This window comes from Drosophila teissieri, chromosome 2L (genome assembly GCF_016746235.2).
Source record: "Drosophila teissieri strain GT53w chromosome 2L, Prin_Dtei_1.1, whole genome shotgun sequence".
Classification (NCBI taxonomy): domain Eukaryota; kingdom Metazoa; phylum Arthropoda; class Insecta; order Diptera; family Drosophilidae; genus Drosophila; species Drosophila teissieri.
Window position 1 is genome coordinate 21,849,300 of NC_053029.1, and position 20,749 is coordinate 21,870,048.

Here is a 20,749-nt window from a genome sequence, read left to right on the forward strand (position 1 = left end):
TTTATACTGCTTTTTGCACATTAAGTTATTAGCTTTTTCTTTTTTGCTACACTTTCTGGACACAAACAAACGGCACAAAAGAGTAGCTTATATCCTATGGCGTCGACCACTTCGTCTTTGCCGCTGTTGTTTATGTTTTATGGGACATTAAAGTGGCCAAATGGCAAATTTAAATGCGATTTTATGCAAATATATAGACTCATGTATGTCTATACATGGTATTCAGTGTTTTAGTTCCACCATGCTGAGAAAACCGAATTCCCAGTGTTTTTTCATCACTATCCTCTATGAATTTTTAGTTTGGGGCTTTAATCTAAATGGGCGAATTTAAATGACACTAAGCTGTAGGTGTTTTTCTTCGTGACATGTAAGAATTATAGAACTAAATCGAACGTACCCACTAGCCACCCACTGCAGAAGTCCCAGCCAAAGGATCTGCATATTCGGAAGAGTGCTTAGTTTTCTGATATTCCTGGCGCAGACATGGCTGTATCAACAATTATGAGTATTTAGCTCGAATTCAAATGAGCCTGGATAATTGAAATACCATCTTCCATAATTGTTTCCAAAGTGTCCAACACAACCCCAAAAGGCTCCATATAACCACTACTGGGGCGGCCAAACTGATGGGTACAGACCAGTGGGTCACGAGGGAGAGCACCACTCCGTTTTTCAACCCTTGGATGAAAATGGGGAACGGCAATGGCAAACAGGTGTCATTGTATGTGCTCTTGTATCAATTGCATTGAGTTCCTTATCTTGTCAGCCTTTTCCAGATGGTTTTCCTTCCCGTTTGGTCTGAATAGACCGAATCTGTGTATGTGCATTTAACAGTAGCCTGCCATAAAGCAATTGAGGTTGGAACAAGTTGTGCCTTGTGGACTTTCGCAGACCAGTAACAAAGTCGAGCTGCCAACACTTTCGCAGACAATCGCCGACGACGAGAGTTTTTATGACTTTCCACTGCTTTCCAAGTAGACAAAACAATTATATTGTTGTTGTCGATCATCCGAACAACGCGAAAATGTAGTTGTAATAAATCGTAAAGTTTAAGTCTTTAGAAACTTGCTCAGTTGTCTGAGGAGCAAGCGGATTTTGGCGTCGTCATTCTTAGCATTGACTTTTCCCTTGTAACTAATAAATTCAATGACTTATTTAAAAAAAATCAGTTTTTTGTTAATTGTGATCAGTTGCTTTTCCGGAAAATACCGTTAGACAAGTCAATTAAATGTATTATTTTTGTAAAAACAATGAGTTATGTAGTTCAGTTAGTGTGGTTTATTATTTACTAAGCCTCATCTATAAGTCTTAAATCTTGTTTGACACAGTGCGCTGTCATTCTATATTGGGTTTAATGTGTCTTCTTTGTCGTCAAGAAAGGTCAGACCATTAGTATTATTGATTATAAATGCAAATCGAGACGCCGCAGAAAGCAAGACAGACACCAACTAACCGGAAAAGGAAATGATTCAAGCGCATTTTTAATGCCGGGCCACTTAACATTAACCAGTTTTACTAAACTTTGGGCCAGACGTGACGCGTCGCTAGGGTTTTTTCCTCTTGCCACCTATTATCTTTACTTATATTTATTTGATGCTTCAAGGTTATTAAGCTGTATTTGTCTTAAGGATATACAAAGTTTTAAATATTATTTAATATATTATTTGCTGTTCCATTATTTCAAACGCGTGCCCTGTTGTTGCTAAGTGCTCTGAATAAGCCGAAAGCGGACCATCGCGAAATGCTATAAATCTTTTTCAGCTATAGCATTAAAAAGTTTCTATAGCTTTTATTGCTAATTGATTTTTTGTGCAAAGACTTTGGTCGATAGAATTGAAAAGAACATGTGAATTAATAAAAGGAGACTGTGCGATATCTAGCTTTGTCGACAGATCTGCTTGGGAAAGTAGGCAGCTGAAGGAATACAGAGCTGAAGATGCGTCTAATGGAAATGTAGGTTCCATGTTATAGCCAACTTATTGAAAACAAGATGTGTTCTAGTTTTTGCTAATGGAAGCCATAAAATTTCATAATCTTCTAAAGTTAACAAAACTTTATTGAAATCTTACGATGCATGTTCTATTCCGAAAGCATACCACACCAATTCCAACTGAAGCGAATTCCACCAGCTTACTTTGGTTTTGTCTTAAGCGAAATATTGGATATGTGTCAATGGCACAATTTTTCATGTTTAACCAAATTAGAAAACTTTTAAAAAATCACAATGAAAATAAAGAAACGCATTCAACTGAGTTCGCGGAAAGATACGCTGAACCTGCATTTGTTTAAATTTGGTATTGTGTTGGGGTATATTTTTGTCGCTAGTTAGTCTGATTTATTTGCTAAGACCTTAATCGCAAAGCTGCGTTTTCTTTTCGATTTGGTCATGCTCTTGTGAATTATGAATGAATGAATGGTGATCCTGAAATTAACAAAATTTAGTGTTATATTTATTTTCCTTTCTAATTTATGTAAAATATTTTTAAGTGATGAGTATTTTACAAGTTATGAGTTAAATACGGTTGGCACGGTCAATGACGTTATCGCCTGCAAGTAAATTTGGTTAAATATCGGTCATTTGGTTCACTACTCACTGTCTTTCTTCCTTAAGAGGAATTTGTGGGATTGTAACGCATATGTAACGCATACTTATCAGCAAATGGAAATCACGCGGCACTATTTTTACGTGCAGGAAAATAACAGCAGGAAATTAAAATGATCCGCTCGCAGAAGTATTCGTTCCTCATTTGCCTATTATATTATTCCTGCTGGACAATCCGGGAACGGATGTTTAATGGTTTTCGCTCTACCAGAGCTGAAGGCACCAACATAAGCTTATTTGACCACCACCCCTTGAGTTAAGTATCGTGTACAATTGTTAATGAAGTTTATTGCATTTGAAACGTTGTTTGGGAGGGTTGGTAATTAATAAAAGGAATAAGAGGGGGACTCCTAACCATCGGGCCTCGCGTGCCAGTCATTGACATACTTTTGCAGAGTAAGCGTTCCAGCAGGTTATTCCTACTATAATCAGGGGTCAGTCAAGTTTTTGGGGTTAAATGGGTTAAGTTAGGAATCAATGGAATTTTTAGAAAGAATCCCTGCCATTCGATTCAGGAAAATGGGTAGTTGTTAGCATACGATTTTAAATAATTTAACCATATGGTGCAATTGTCTTAAAGATCTTCAACAAAGTACATATTTTGTTTAAAAGACACCGGTTCAATTTAGTATAATGCAACTGAATTTTGAATTTGCATAACTATGTTCGTGATAATTGACCGTAGATCCCATTCACCGATACATGAACCTAATGGAAAACTTTTGGCTACTAAAGTTCCAAATACTTTGAACTTTTTAAGATTTTATAAATAGAGATTAACTTTATCTCAGTTTTCTGTCTCACCATTCCTTAAATCTATTACTCCGTCCTGTTTGACTCCTATTACTAAAATTTAAACAGGGAGCTCAAGAAGCGTGTTTGCCTTTTTGACTCTTCTTCAACGTCGTTTGTATTTCAACCTGAACTCCTGAAACAAGGAAAACCCCAGAAAAAGTTAAGTGGGCAAAATAAAGTGGCAACGCAACAGTGAACATCAACAACAAGAGAGAACGCTATAGTCGAGTTCCCCGACTATCTGATACCCATTACCCAGCTAGAGGAAGTGCAAAGGAGAAATTTCAACACTGACATTTGTTGGCGGTTTGTGGGCGTTAGAGTGGGCGTGGCAAAAACTTTTTTGACAAATCAATATACATTTTCAAGACTATTTCAAAAATAAAAAAATATCAAAACATTTTTCAAAAGTGTGGGCATGGCAGTTTTAGGCGGTTTGTGGGCGTTAGAGTGGGCGTGGCAACATGAATCGACAAACTTGCGCTGCGTCTATGTACCTGGAGTCTGTATGCTTAGTCTCAACTTTCTAGCATTTGTAGTTCCTGAGATCTCGACGTACATACGGACAGACGGACATGGCCAGATCGGCTCGGCTACTGATCCTGATCAAGAATATACTTTATATACTTTATATGGTCGGAAACGCTTCCTTCTGCCTGTTACATACTTTTCAACGAATCTAGTATACCCTTTTACTCTACGAGTAACGGGTATAAAAACCAACAAGTCCACAAAAATGCCATAAATGTCGCGTACGCATGTGTATCGCTGCGCATCTCGCTCATATACACCCCGTATATATAATGTGTGTAGTATATTCCGAATGCGATAAATACGCGTTCCGTCTCTGCTTCTTCCGATGTTTTCAGAATTATTTTTGTAGACAACAAAGCAAAAACGGCAAAGAACAACCTGTTTTCATTGTTTTTGTGTTGCTGCTCGACGAATTCAGTCGGCAGCGACTTTGGCAGCGAGGGCGACAGGTTTTTTCCTTAATGCGGGCCAAAATCCCGACTCGCCCTCCCCCTTCACTCGTCACGCGAGCTTAGACTAGTCTTCCCTTTTCTTTTCATTCTGACTACTTCTTCGCAGTTTACCTTGTTCTTCACTTTGCGCTTGATCGAGATTCTTTTCGAATTTTCTAATCTTTTTTATTGTCCCGCTTGCTCTTTGGCTGATGAGTACGGCATAAAACCAGTTTTAGTGCCTTATAGCAAGCACAAAGAGACGAAAAGTTCAGACTTTTGCTTTATTTTTATTATCGCTTAGCTCTTTCCTCTCGGTTTTGTTGTGCCGGTCTCTTAATGGTGGGTAGACCATAAAAGAATACGCTTGGGGAAGAAAACACACAGCTTGAAACTGTCGAAATCCAGTATACAAAATAATGATTCACCTGTAAATCGCAGAGTGAGTCAATCGTGCAGAAATGCAGAGGATTCTCGACTTTGGTAATTTGATTAATCCGCATCTCGCACTGACCAGCCATGGTTTATAAGTTGACAATCGTCAATACAAACTATTGGGTCGTTTGCATTTAATATTTATGCCAATTGTCTACGCTGGCGATTGACTTTCACTAATTAAGTCTCAGCAGTTAGCGGCTTTCCAAAAGAAACGAATGTAGATTTGTACATGTCACGCAAGGGGGAGTGGGTGTACTGTCCAGTGACTTTTAGATCAAATATACATATGTTTACCCAAAATGGGAGCCGTTAAATGGTTAGGAAGTTAAAAGTACATATTTAGTGAAATACAACGAAATATAGCCGAGTTAAGTTATGTACGCGAATCAAGTAGACTATTAATTTTTGAGACAATTAAGATTCGCCATGACAATAAATCGCACCTTTAAGAAAAAAAAGATTTATTGTTTCTAAAATGTATTCCGCCTTCGGGTCAACTTATTCTATACGTTCTACTATATACCATTCTATATGACTATAAATTCAGTTAGAGCGAGCTTATCAAATGCTTGCAATCTCTTAAGTAGAGCTCTCGGTAAAAGAACTGGAAATTCGCGTTAAGATACTGAGGCACGGGTTGATCTATTCAAGAATTACGTATTCCTTTTTGCTGGGCAAGCTTTCTTCTCTCTGGGCTTAGCTTCAGACCAGTGCCGTGTTCAAGGTAATGCGAAAATTTGCAATTAAATGAAATGAAAATTTCATGAGCTTGCCCCCGCCCAGGTGCGTTGAACCGTTCATTTTCCAGTGTGACCACAAAATGTTAAAATAAAGCCTAGAACTGGTTTCTCTGGGGCACTTTTGAGTCATCTTTATGGGTTGTACCCACTCTTTTTTACAGCTCTGATTGTTTCCCGCACGAAATGAGCAGGAATTCGGGCGAAAATGTATTTTGAACGCAAGCAAGTGCGCAAAAAATACTAGCTCCGTCACAAAATTTCACAAAACACCGCCAGAAGTGAGCAGAACCTCTAGCTGCATAACCGAGCTTTGCACAGCAACAGGAGTGCTTCTCCACATATTGACCAATTGCCAGGGACAAGCTTCTTGTCCCCAGCCGACGCCAAGTGAACGGAAAACGGCCCCAAAACGGCGGCCATTGGCTACCAGAGGATGAAGCGGCGCTGGTCAAACAACGGCGGCTTCATGCGTCTACCGGAGGAGTCGTCGTCGGAAGTCACGTCCTCCTCAAACGGGCTCGTCCTGCCCTCGGGGGTGAACATGTCGCCCTCGTCCCTGGACTCGCACGACTATTGCGATCAGGAGCTTTGGCTTTGCGGCAACGAATCCGGTTCGTTCGGCGGCTCCAACGGCAATGGCTTGAATCAGCAGCAGCAGAGCGTCATCACGCTGGCCATGCACGGGTGCTCTAGCACCCTGCCCGCTCAGACAACCATCATCCCGATCAACGGCAACGCGAATGGGAATGGAGGCTCCACCAATAGCCAATATGTGCCGGGTGCCACCAATCTGGGCGCGTTGGCCAACGGGATGCTCAATGAGGGCCTCAATGGAATGCAGCCACAGGTTCAGAATGGCCAAGGCCTCATCAACTCCACAACCCCCTCAACGCCAACCACCCCGCTTCACCTTCAGCAGAACCTGGGGGGCGGGGGAGGTATCGGCGGAATGGGTATTCTTCACCACGCGAATGGCACCCCAAATGGTCTTATCGGAATTGTAGGAGGCGGCGGCGGAGTGGGTGTCGGAGTGGGCGGAGGCGGAATGGGAGGCCTAGGAATGCAGCACACGCCCCGAAGCGATTCGGTAAATTCTATATCTTCAGGTAAGATCTATAAACTGTACAGAGCAAGCCAGTTAAGTTGCGTTAAATTGTTTATTTTTCGTGCTTCTTAAAGTCGTTGTACAAAATGGAGTTCCTTAAGCTTGTATCCTCACAACATACGAATTTCTTAAAATCACGACCTTATAGAATCCTATTATGGTCAATTTCCTGAAAACTGCATAAAATATTAAAAAAAGAACCAAACGATGTCAGGAAGGTCGTTACCCAAATGTTACGATTTCTAAGTTTAGTTTAAAACACAGATTTTCGTTAGTTCTTTCTCGTTTTTGGTATTTAAGTATCTGTTTGTCTAGTGATGTAGTGGTCCAATTATATTTAATATGCGAAAATCCTTTATGACGCCCATTTTATGTTTCTTCGTTCGCTTCTCCGGGATCATCAGGAGCTCGCTTGCTGCTGAGTGCAATAAACACGCACACAGGCAGCCAGCATTGTTGTTCTCCACACTATCAGCAGTGTCGTGGACGAGTGCATGTCATGTAGACGCTGCACCGGGCCATATGTAGTCATAAGGGCGGTTTGGCGGTTTGCCTTTCTGAGGCTGCTGCTGATGCAACGCCCGTTGTTGAGCTCGAACCTACCTCAAGTCGTTCTATATTTAGGGCCTCCCTGCAACGAGCAGCCGGAAAAGGGAGAGCTGAAGGAATGCTGCTTCTTTACTTGAGTTCTGTTGCGATGTGCTCTTCGGCTCTCGACTCTTCGCTTCCTGTTTGTGCTGCAACTACAATTGCTGAGCAGGGAAGCAGTGACGTCATCTCGAGCGATTCGTGCTCGCCTTTGGTCGTTGCCGTGGCACTGACCTCGTGCCAAATGGCTAATCCAGGACAGGTCAGGTCAGGAAAAGAAGCAGAAGCAGAAGCAGCAGCAGCAACTGCAGGACAGCATTTGCATTTGACCCAATTCGATTGACGACGCGAACGAGAGTTCAAGGCCAATATCTGCAATCGAGACGTCTTTGCTGGCGCCTGGGTCATGGGCTTGTATTTGTCTCTGTACAGGCGGGTGGGGCAGGTCAAGTTTATAGAAGTAAGTAATGCCGTTTTCTCTGCCTACGTCTACGTTTCATGGAACGAGTAAGTGCACAGACATTTTTATAATTTATAATAATATTGAAATACGGTTAGATTAAATAATATAAACAGAATTAATTTTTTTTAATTTAAGCTTTAAAGATATGAATTCTGGAGTAGAAGTAAGCTGGGTTACTCGCATCATATGCATTCAGCTTCATTAAATTTATATTTCTGCAAAGTATTGAACAAAACAATGTTATCTGAATGAATTACTATGCAACCAAGATAACAGATTGTCCCAGATCTCAATTGTGGGAAATGCAAATATTAAGTTATTATCTCGCAGTCTTTGAACATATCGCATTGCAAGTCAGTATTGCACATAACTCAAGGAAAGTGTAGTTAAAAAACTGGATATTTACATACTCTGAATTTGGGTTTCCTCTTTCGGTTGGTGACTAAGGTAGCTTTGAAGTGCAGTCCGAGTTTGATTCCCCCAAAAATTCAAACTGGGTCACAACTGCATTTGGGCCAAGACCCAGAAAGAGGCCAAGTAATCCGCAAGGACATTGACGTCAGCCCTGTCTCTCTCGCGTAGCGGGCTGTCCTGCTCTGTCGAACGTGATGTACAGAACAAAAGCTCAAGTACATAACCTTGCCCCCTGAAAAAAGTGGTATTGTTGCAGCAGCAGCAAAACTCGGTTGCGTGTCTGTGCACAACGGCTGCTCGTTTCGCCTCATCTCATTTCGTTTCAATTCTCTCCCATGACGTCCAGCTTATTTGCATTTCTTTTGTCAACCCACTGGGGTGGCTCGATATTCGCACTGTCTTATGATAAACATGAGTATGTATGTGAATAATTGGTTTAAAGCGGGTTCCGATGCTCAAGGACGACCGTAAATGAAGTTAACCAACAGTCGTCCTACAATGGCAAATAATTTAGGCAAAATACCAGTGCTGGCGAACGATAACGCCCGTTGGCAAGTTTTTCTTATTTGTATTGTTTTTTGCCTTTTATTTTAACTTGCACTCTCGCACACCTATGCAATTACCGCAAGACCCGAAGTACATACATACAAACAAATGTTGGTGTGTGCTCGCATGACGAAAAATTGAGGTCAATGATTTTGTGCCGCCATTTCACAGTGTTGTTTCAGTTGTTGTTTTTACTGCTTGTGCTGCTGTCAGCAATCGACAATCGCGATCATGCGAACACGAAGCACTTCGTGAAGCACCGAAGCGGAGCGCCAAGAACACGCCTCCCTCGCCCCCGTCCCCCTCTTCCTCCCTCCGCCCACTCACCGACTCTCGTTCACTCTCTCTCGTTCACTTGCAACTGCTATCACTCTTCACCGCCCACCCACCACCCGCTCCTGCAGTCAGATACAGTATTATGTAGATACATTGTGTTCACAGTTGCTGTAAACGAGATGTTGCTTTGCTGCTGCGACTGGGTATTTGTTTCGTTTGTTTGTAGTTGCAATGCGAGAATGTCGCCTGACATTGATAAGTCCCTTTGACTGTCGCTTGACTTTGACTCCTGGCCATGCTTATTTTAATTGTCTTACAACTGTAATTCTGACATGCCGATATCGGAGTTTTGGATACTAATTAGTAGACTTCGGAACCTCTAGTATAACTATTCGAAATGTTTTAATACACAAGCACATTTGTGCATAATAGGGTGATTGTTTATCTCTGAAACGCGATTCCACGTGATTCATATTCTAAAGATTTAAAAAGCAAGAATGCCACATGGTTAGTTAGCTGATGTACAATACGTGCACATGATGTACATGATAGCTGTACTTGGTAGCAGTAATTTACTTATGTATATGTAGGTAGAGAAAGAGGGAAGCAGTGATTGAGTGCAATAAAGCACAATTAAGCCCCCTCTCGCTCGAACTGCCGTTCTAATCAAACACGTTTTTTAGGTTAATGACACAACAGCCTGCAGCTGTGACTAAAAGCAAGTCAACGGCACTAAAAATGCTTCATTGGTCAATACAATTTTAAATTTGATTGATGCGAGATACGATTAATCGCAGCAGAGACAGCTGAAAAGGTGCGAAAGAGCGAGACAGAGATGTAATAGATTATGTATGTAGTTAAGTTAATCAGATCTGTTAAAATAATTTTAAAAAAAAACAGACCATACTTATATATTATAATCAAAACAGCTCATTACGGCTTACGAGAAAATAACTTACTCAGATTGTGGATGAATTCATGTCCAAAACAGTATTAAATGTTTTAATCCGCGGAAGTTTCGCTCTGCCCCACTGTACACACACAAATATTATTAATAATTATAATAGAAAGACCGAACTATGTCAGTAGTGTGTATGCACAAATGTGGCCCAAAAAAAAAGCCAAAAAAATAGTGAAATATTTTTGTATAAATATATTTTCGTAAAACCGGACCGAGTGTCTGTTTCTATTCTTGATTAGAAACAAAAAGTGAAAAGAGAGTGAAACAGAGAGAGAGAGAGAGAGTGAGAGAGAGAGAGAGAGAGAGTGAGAGAAAGTGCAGACAAATGGAACAAACAAACAAAACGCAGAGAAAAAATTACCAAATATTCCGAGAATACTTGGCATTAAGCAATCGCTAAGAGACAGGGCCGAGGGGAAAAGATCGCCTTGGGGCAGAAAAGGGAAGTGAGAGAGATAATTTTCCCGCAACTAGGGACACCAATGCCGACCAACTAACACACTGGCCAGCCCTGGTCTACAGCTATCTCTTTCTCCCTGCCGTCCAATTAGTCCAGCATTCTTAAAGCGGCCGAGGCAACTTTCTTCTACTCCCCAAACGAGTTTTAGCTGCTCACCAACAACAACAACAACATCAACACCAGCAACTACAAGACAAATGTGAATTCTGTTTCTTAACTTTCTTTACTTTGAGCTTCTATAAGAGCATTAGTTGTCTCACTTTCTTTCTGCCCATCTCGCTCTTTGGACGGGTGAAAGTTGTTGTTGCTCGCAGCTGAGCCATGATTTTCCACTTTTGCCTCGCCTCTTTTTTTCATTTTCATGTTCGTGTTCAGCTGCACCGCGGCAGATCGAGATGGCCCCATGAAGAGGGAGATGCCTGATGGATTAATGAAAACAACATTTTTGATTTATGCGCCGCTGATTGCTGGCAATTTTCCCTCCCCTCCTCGCTACTGCACCAGCGACATAATCATTTCTGCATAAATTATTCATTGTTTGCTGCCCGTTTGTCGATAGTGAACTTGAAATAAGCTGGCGGCCAGCATTTGGAGGAAAGTGCGAATTGGAAGCGGCGAAAGACTCTTGGAAATCAAGTACGCAGTGTGAGGAGAAATCTCAACTGCAGCTCCTATTTTTCGCTGATTGATTTAATCAAACTAGACTTTGGAGATTTTTTTTAAATTTTTTCTTCGATGTATGCATGTATTATATGCCCGATCTCTGAAAGATAGGAATGGTTAACTTCTCCTGAAACGAGTATTTGGCATATCTCTTTAAATTTAATGCTCAATAACCATTCCGAGCTTAATAACGCGCGCGCAAAATAAAAATCAATTTCATTATTGTAAAGATTAAGTTTTACCAATATTTGAATATTTGCTACTATTAAGCCCTTGCACATCATAACAGCCTTCCAATTCGCAAAATGTGATAATTTATTTATTTTTCTTTGCATTTTCTGGCTACCACAACCCATATGATTAGTTTATTAAAATAATTGTTGACCATAATTATCTTGTTTGCCGCAAATGAGGTGATTTCCATTAAGAGGACAATATTACGTATGCTCAACCCCTCACCCAACGATTTGTCGAGAGGTTGTCACGCAATGTCTGATATAAAAAAAAATAAATCCACTAGAATTGATTTTTTTTACTCGCGACCCCCACTTTTCTATTTATACCCGTTACTCGTAGAGTAAAGGGTATACTAGATTCGTTGAAAAGTATGTAACAGGCAGAAGGAAGCGTTTCCGACCATATAAAGTATATATATTCTTGATCAGGATCAATAGTCGAGTCGATCTGGCCATGTCCGTCTGTCCGTCCGTCTGTCCGTCTGTCCGTCCGTATGAACGTCGAGATCTCAGGAACTACAAAAGGTAGAAAGTTGAGACTAAGCATACAGACTCCAGAGACATAGACGCAGCGCAAGTTTGTCGATTCATGTTGCCACGCCCACACTTTTGAAAAATGTTTTGATATTTTTTCATTTTTGTATTAGTCTTCTAAATTTCTATCGATTTGCTAAAAAACTTTTTGCCACGCCCACTCTAACGCCCACAAACCGCCAAAAACTGTCAGTGCTGAAGACTCTCCTTCGCACTTCCACTAGCTGAGTAACGGGTATCAGATAGTCGGGGAACTCGACTATAGCGTTCTCTCTTGTTTTAGTTTAGATTTAAATGACGTATCTTCCCGTTTTTAGATAAAATTGACTAACCGAACATTTTCATACTCTCTTTACAGGTATGTGTACCACGAACAGGCCCCTTATCTAAGTTTTCTTGATTACGAACGCCGAGCGTTAACGAGTAAGACCAAGCAAGTGGGGACAAGTGTGGAGGTGGCTGTGGGCGGAGTGTCTGATAGTGCGTGCCGGAAAGTAGGTCAGCTAGCTCGCCACGACATCAGCCATTAGCTGTATGTATGTATATTCCCACTCAGCATGGGCCGCTTGAAATCGACGTATCCGAAGTGCAATCACAACACCTAGGAAAATGCTGGAAAGGCTTTTATGCAGAAGAATTTAATTTCTTCTGCCTTACCCCTATCCCTTTTACTCAACCAATCGGCTGAGAAATGAGAGCTGCTGCTGGTGGCAATTTATATTGAAGATGTCTTGCAGAGTACGGTTTCACAATCAATTAAGGAAGTATGTATTGAGCACTGGATTTGGTGCTTAGCCCAACTACAAGCAGTCTTACTTACATGTAGGACACTTGACTGAGGTCATATTGAGAGATACATACATAAAAAGTGTCTTTTAGTTACTTTATCTCAGTCACTTGTAGTTCTGATAGGTCAAAAGTCTTACGGAACTTTTAGATAATACACACACACCTTCCATACTAGCAATTTGTAGAATTACATTTATTTATTTAGATAAATTCAAGACACAACATTAGCTTTCATCATGTTTTGAATAAATGATGACTGATGAAACAACACTTGTGAATCCATCATGTGGGCGACTGACCTGGATCTGTCCATTAACCCAAACAAACACAACCCCAAAACGATATTCGGTGTTCGTCCCAGCTGTGCAGCCCGGCGAAAAGGTCGGAAAAGCCGATCGGTAGCCTATCGTAACTAACTATTGGTTTTTGGGGACAGAACGCAGCCCCAAACAAGCGGACTCCAATTGCCGGCTGGGCAGCTACAGCTACGTATTCCCGCGCGGGTATTGAATATCTGTATCTCAAAAGTAGGGCAGCATTCGGCGGCGCACAATGAGTGTAACCCAAATTGGAAACGCACACGCATTTCTGGGGCGCACGGCGTGCGTGTGTGAAGCGGGACGCCAGGCGACTGTGCGAGAGAGAGGGCACTCGGCGGTGATTGTAGCTTTTGCAGCGTTAGGCGTCATTGTAATGGCCATAAGGTGATTGAGGCGATTTGGCTCGCATAGGACGCACGCACCTTGGAAAAAATGAATCGTTGTCGTAATCGGAATAGTTTTGTGTATGCTGCTTTCTCAAACTAATCTCAGAATTGGACTGCCTCCTGTCTTCCTCCTCAAAGGTAAATGTTGTTATTTCTGTTAGTTAGCAATCATAACAAATAATTCTTTTTTTTAATTTTAATTATTTTAATACTCGTTACGGTAAAGATAAACAAAATAAATTCATTTATTTTTAGGGCCGAAAATTGGAGTTGCTAATTCCTAAAAGAAAACTGCTTAGTTTAGCTATTTGCAGATCGCGTCTTATTTCAGAAGATATGTATGTATCTTGGTATTTTGGCTATGGGCCCAAACACTCTCCTTCGGCATCTGGATATGTAAATGGCGCCGAAGAGTGACAACTAGCCAACTTCTTTATGATAGGCCTTTGAACAGCAAACCGGCACTTCCAATAAGCCAAACGTGTTTTTCCTTTGTTCAGAGCTATTTAGCCTTCACACTTGCCCAAAGAGTTCGTGAACTGGCAGTCGGTTGTTATGTTCACTTTTAACGATTTTGGTTAATTTGCAGTCGGCGTTGCTGGTTAGTTTTATTTGACTCATAGCTGGGTTCAAGTTCAGGGGTCCGCGGGGCTACTAAAACTGCAGGCTGAGAAGTGCGGAAGTACCAGCAATAATTATTTTAATTAGCCGCAGGCGCTTAACACAAAGCTAGCTAGCTGTTGTTTCTGATAAGTTCGTTCAACTTGGGGACAGGGTACGTTTCAAGTTGTCCAGTGGTTTGTAATTGAGGTTGATGCGTTATTTGCGTGCTGCAAATCAATATCTTAATAAGACCCCGCTCAGAGGCTCCCAGTACACTTTTTCGGGTCCCTTTAATAGGGCGTCGAGAAAGTGCGAGGGGGAAGTAGAGAGGTGTGAGGTCCCTCAACGGTGTGAGTTTTTGTGCTTGGGTCTATTTTTCGGGCGTTGGTGATAACACAGTGCCCCGCAATCGTTCAGTTCGAATTGGGGTTAGTGCCTGTGTGTTGGTGAATCGTGAGTGTGTGTGCCCCTATGCGTGTTAGTGTGAGGTACTTTTTAGATACCAGCACTGGCTGATAATGCACATTTGTGCTATTTATTTTGCCATAAAAACAATGCTCTTTTTTCTTGTTCCTAATATAAACAAAATATAGTACGCTCCGCGGCTGAATTGTTCTCCGTGTTTTCTTCGGCTCCATCACCCTGATAAGATAATGACTATGAGAGTAGTAGAAAATGGGCGAAAATTCGTTGGCTGCAACGCAGATTGCCTCAGGCACGTAAAGCGCCTACTAAAAATTCTTAGGAATTAAGTTAAAGCGAAAATATTTGTTGGAATATTCCAACCACTCAAGTGGTTTCAACGGAAGGACAATTTTGTCTACCTCACCGGAGATTTAGTTAACATTTTACTATCCTACATTCACCTATTAGTTATCCGATAAATAAACGCAAAATAACATTTTGCAGGACCGTCACATTTCTGTTTGAAAAATTATTCATCATTATAGTAGCGCCATTACAAAATCACCAAGCTGACCTTTTCTGAACTGTTATATTATATTTCGAAAACTAAATAAAAATCGGCCAACAATTAGGCCAATTATTCTCATTATTTAGTTTCGCTCATTATTCATTTTTGTGCTAAAATTTTTGTTTGTTCAATTTAAACAATAAATTCGTGCCGTTGTCGAGGCTTAACCTTGTAACATTTTATTTTATTTTTTGTAATTTATTTTAGGCAAATAAGTGCGTGCTTATTTAACATTTCATTTTTTTTGTGTATACATTATTCGGCTTTACTTATATTTGCTAAGCCGTTTTTTATTTTGATTTTTTTTTTGCAAAAACCTTCAAAAGTCAAAGAGCTATAGCTTGGCAAAAAACAAAAAACATCAGCACGAGCAACACCCACCTTAGCCTAGACAATCGATGGAATCAAAGAAATTTGTAACGCCAAACTCTCAGACTTGGACTTGGCTTTTGAAGCCGGCAACCTTCGCAGCCGACAAATAATGCCTGCGGCTAAACCTGACACAGTTTCAGGCACTTTTACTTGTGCGTATATGGATACATTGTACATTAAAGACGATAAACGCACTGGGCCCAAGTGAAGTGCGGAGGAGCAATTAAAAAATTACTGGGCAATTGCAACTGGCAACCACCCACACAAAAAATGTTGGTGGCTGTGTACTTTCTTTTTACTTATTGTGCCGCGTTAGGTGTAGGACTTTACCACTTCCCAGTTTTTATACCCATTACTCGTAGAGTAAAAGGGTATACTAGAAAACCGCCCAAAGCTGCCACGCCCACACTTTTGTAAAATGTTATGATATTTATTCATATTTTTATTAGTATTGTAAATTTCTATCGATTATCTAAAAAACGGCAACCCTAACGCCCATAAACCGACCAAAACTACCACGCCCACACTTTTGAAAAATGTTTTGATATTTTTTTACACATTTCTTAGTCATGTAAATTTCTTTCGAATTTCCAATAATCATTTTTCCACGCCCACTCTAACGCCCACAAACCGCCAAATACGGTCAGTGTTGAAATTTCTCCTTCGCACTTCCACTAGCTGAGTAACGGGTATCAGATAGTCGGGGAACTCAACTATATCGTTCTCTCTTGTTTTTATTTTAAGTAGATTTCCTGTACATATTAGACTTTTAAATGAGAATTAGGCTTGTTTTTTGTTTCGGTTCCCAATTTTATTAGCCGTAAATTCGAAGTTTTTGTTGTCGTGTTCATTCATGCTGGTGAATATAAATCGAGTCCGCACGGTCAGGCAATTATTTTCGATTCGCACCGACGAAAAAAGTAGCTAGCGTACTTGAATTAAACGCACACACCTGGCGAAAAATATGTGGATATACCTACCTATATATATGTACCGATATATCGTGGTCAAGTAGAAGGCCAGGAAAGGGACATTGCGTTTATATGTACATACATTGATTTTTGTTTTGCTGTTTGGGACTTCGCGTTCATTACTTGCAGTATTTTTTCCTTAAACATACATATAGTGAACAATATCGAAGGGAAACGGATAAGGTTTATTGGTGGGAAATAACAACCATTAAAACGTTGTGCGAAAATATTAGAGAGTATTAATAAAGACATGTGCTGATGACTTTGATGGAGAGTACAATAATACAATACAATAATGTTGAAATCTTGAAAATCAGCAATTGACCAAATCGGTGATCCTATTGCTAGTATACCGCTAATAACCTTTTTTATTAAAACAAGAGGTTTTCTTTACTCGTTTGAATGAATTTTTAGCTTAAAAGGAGGCGATACATAATTAGTTTGCTTTGCATTGGACAAGGTCAGTGTTAGTCTACAAATTTACTTTATTCTTAGATGGTCTTAAACCTTCGGCGGCTCAATCGTAATTGAGATGTGTGAGGCAAATTGAACCTCATAAAATTTAACTAAGAATTAAAGGTAATAAAACAAACCCATTGTTCTGGCATCCAGATTTAAACCTCCCATTTCTACACCCCTCCCACGGAGATTCATTTATTACGCATACGCCAGGTATGACTCCAAACTCAGATACAAGAGAATCAGTAGCAAGATCAGCTAACAAAGCAAGTTCTACTTTTGTAATTCCCATCAGGTTTTACACTCATTTTTGTTATTGTTATACAGAGTACTATTGTAGTTGTAGCTGACAACGAAATCGTTAGAGTTTTCGCTGGCTAAAACGGCCGATGACCCGCCCGACTCAAGGTTAAATGTTGAGGCGTAATATGGCAACAAAAGCAAAAACAAAAAAACAAAAGACGCTTCACACTTTTGACTCGAATCGTGTGTGTGCTGGCAACAAAAAAATAATTATAAATAATAATAACACAACTTCTGTGCGTGCTAGCCGTCTCGTTCCCCCTTTATGTTGACTATTTGAAAAATTGTATTTGTAATTGTAGTATTGGTGGAGGGGTTAAGGAGGTGGGTTCGGAATAGTCGAATTTTTTACTTGGACTTTTGGTTATTCTTGCTGCGTCAGCGCACACGCGATTTCTATTTGCCTTTGCTCTTTTGGTTGCTTCTCGTTCTTACTCCTTGCTATTTTTACTCTCAAAAATCTCGTTGCCACTTTTGCAGGGTTTTTTTAACTAATTTCCTTTGTAATGGTGGAAATGATTACGATGTTGATGATTAACTATCCATTCAAAAACAAAGCGAAATTGTATTTCTGTTTACTTTGGAATATTTTCTCCCCTCTTTTTAGACTTCCCTTTCATTTTTTGTTGATTCTAAGCCTTGTGTAAGCCGTGATCCAAGTTTTTGTTTAGTGATTTATTTCCCCCTTTCTTTAATAAAATTATAATATTGGAGTGTGTTTTTTTTTCCTGCTAAAATAACAATGATACAATCAAAAGTAATTTATTAAATTGTTTTCGCATATTTTTTTCGTTGTGCTTTCGGTGACCAATTTTTACTGTGCCTTATGAAAAGCATATGTCAAGTCGAATAATGTTTTATTGCTGAAAAAATGTTTTCTCTTTGTTGGTAATCAAAAGTATATTGTCTAACTCTCTTGATTATTTGTGATTTTTAATGGCAGTGTTAAATGTATAGTTTGTACATATTCAACGACAATCTTCACACAAGTTTTGGAGCATTTTTTTGCTTGTCGTTATATCTGTTACGCGTGGAATAAAACATAATAAACTTTATCTGAAAAATGCGTTAAAGTATTTTTTTTGTGGCAGTAGCAATTGCGGACAATTCTTTTGGCAACCCACGTGTTGGTTATATGTGGGCGACTAGCGGTACTTTTTGTGATGTTTGTTCAAAAATGTAAAATGGTTTCACTGGCAATGTGATGGATCTACACCAAATTCGAACGCATAATTATATATAATAAATGCATATCATCCAGGAAAGATCGTTAAACACTCACTGGACCATATATTGATATAAAACATAGATATAATTATGTTACATTTACCCGAAGTGAAACTAGCTTGCGCGAGCTTTATCTCGATTCCAAACTTCAGAGCTCTCCGCAATTCCCGGTCAGGATCAAGCCACCTGCCACATGGCATCCACCGAACCGAGGCTCGTCAACACATTTTGAATGAGTTTGCTGCTGTTGCTTTTAGCAGTCGGCCGAAGGGACAAAGGGCCGAGACCGGCAGCCGTCGCTTGACTAAATTTATTTCAATCCTGTAAGCACTAATTTTAAATTAGATTCCAATTGCTAACGTCCCGCCGTCTCATTCTGTGTTTTTCGGCCTCCAGTGCCCACAGCTCTCGATTTGGCAGCTGTTGCGGTCTCCATCGTGGCATCTGCCTTGTTTCTCTCTTCTACTTCTACTCGGGCCAAGACGGCGGCTCAAGCTGCCCCTCCTACCGCTTCTGGTTGTCGGCAGTTTATGTGTCTTTAAAGTAGTTGGAAATGCTTTTGATCCCTTTTTTGAGCTCTGGCGATTTTTATCGAATTTGAAAATTTAATTGGCAGCACCAAATGACCAGGCAAAGGAGCGTAACAAGAGCAAGCAAATGCAAAATGCAAAACATTTGCTTGCAATTCGGTCTGTCGGGCTGCCTTATCTGCGTCTTACTAATAATTGGCTTTCAGCCATAGAGAGTGTTTATTTATCGGGCTACGCCTGGGATCACGCAACTCAATGTCAAAATGGAACGGTGCCTTACTCATGCTCACATATGTATTACGCATTCCTATTTCGTCTCCTGAAGTCGCAAAGGAAAGTAGGGGGAAATCCTTGTATGCAATGGATCAAAATGTTATTATTAATTTTGTTAAGCACAGACTCTCTTTCGAAGTCAATACATAAATAATGTCAGACAGGTAAACACTTCGCATTCAAAGTTTAATGGTTATCTTAAGTACAGAAGTATGACGATATGGATAGTAATTATGCATTCCCAGTTTTAAGTTCTAAAGAGATAATTAATTACAACCACACTTCGGGCGTGACAGACTCGGCTAAGTAATGGCCAATTTCCATGCAATACATGACGAATAAATCCCCACTCCAAAAAAAATTTAAATACAGAAAACCGAGTCAGATGGCAAGCAAAGCGCTTCAGCGACACATGTAAAATGTGGCATCCACATGACCAGCGGTTGGTGGAGAACAATCGGAAAGGATGTGGCCTCTGCATTCATTTGACTTTTAATACCGAACACACTCTGGAAAGACAAACAGACAGCATATTCGCTTAACATTTAAAATTTGCAAACACACCCAAAACGCGAAAAAATCAACAGCACAAAAGTTTTAACAAGAAATTCATTTTTAAGCTGGGTTGGGTTGTATCGGTTCGGAATGCAATCTCAGTCAACGCTGAAATTGAATCACTCGGCAGTTCACCAACAACAAATTTCACGCGAAATGCAAATTATGCGTTAATGTAGAAGCGGTAGATCGGAGCACTTTGACCCAATCATAACTGAAGAAGTGGTCGCAAAAATGATAAAATAAAATAAAGGTACGATGTGAAGACCAGAAATTGCAAAATCCAAAAATATTCAGTTTCCAATAAATCAATTCTCTGGCTCTTTTGGCATTAATATGACTCGGCCTTCGGCTGTTTGTCTGTCTCCTTAGTCCGATCTGTCCATCCATCCGATCTGAGCATCTATATAATGTATATCCGTATATAGACATGTGCATAAGAATGGGCTTTGTCGTCTTTTATATGTGTACTTTGCCCTCCGAATGCAAAATTTAAGTCATTAAAATGCGCACACGTAGTAGGGAAGGGAGAAAATACTCGGAGACAAAAATGGTTGTTACATGTCTGTTTTGTTTGTTACAAATTGTTATATTTGCCCACTTATGCTTTTCAATGGGTATTTTATCTACTGGATACCTACAGGTGAACATCCATAATACATTTAATGCTCTTAGTAATTATCGCTCTTTAATATTGATTTTGAAAATGTGCGAAATAGTTCAAGCACGCAAGAGAGCCTCTGTCAAAAAGAAATTTACAAACTCCATCTGACTGCGAATAAATCAAAATTCCCGAAACTAAATAAGGCATTTTTTCCTTTCATCGAAATTGGATTTTTCAAGCAAAACAAAAAAAATCACTGAAAAGAAATACGTATGGAAAATTGAAATTCTACACGAGGAGTACACAGAAATGGCTGTTTCTTTATTTTATGTGTTTGGGTTTCTCCCGCTGGCTTATTATTTACATTCATATTTTATATTCGATTATATTATTAACTCTCACCTGGAATGCTTTTGCAGACCCCATAATTAATGTGACGCGAAGAGCAAGAATACTTTCTCCTAACCAGAACTGTTGTTAGAATTGTTTTTTACAGGACTAGTAATAGTTACTAATTATTATTAATATAAGCAACAATTAAGTGTATGGCTCGTTTCGGTATTTCTACAAAAATGTTCATTTATGTTTTGAGGTTTTT

At 39.9% G+C, this 20,749-nt stretch overlaps 1 protein-coding gene across 8 annotated transcripts in view; it reads left to right on the forward strand.

Moving 5' to 3' along the window:
• Positions 1 to 20,749, forward strand: part of LOC122626440 (ecdysone receptor) — an 81,498-nt gene that overhangs the window by 47,254 nt on the left and 13,495 nt on the right. For 2 of the 8 annotated variants that reach the window (XM_043806703.1, XM_043806704.1), the window contains exon 2: positions 5,702 to 6,646. The exons of 5 other annotated variants lie outside the window; for them this stretch is intronic. In XM_043806703.1, the coding sequence (XP_043662638.1) occupies positions 5,974 to 6,646 (673 nt within the window). In that variant the 5' untranslated portion in view covers positions 5,702 to 5,973. Of the gene's footprint in view, positions 1 to 5,701; positions 6,647 to 13,346; positions 13,420 to 20,749 lie in introns of those variants that run through there. One more of the 8 variants, XM_043806710.1, reaches the window with a different exon arrangement.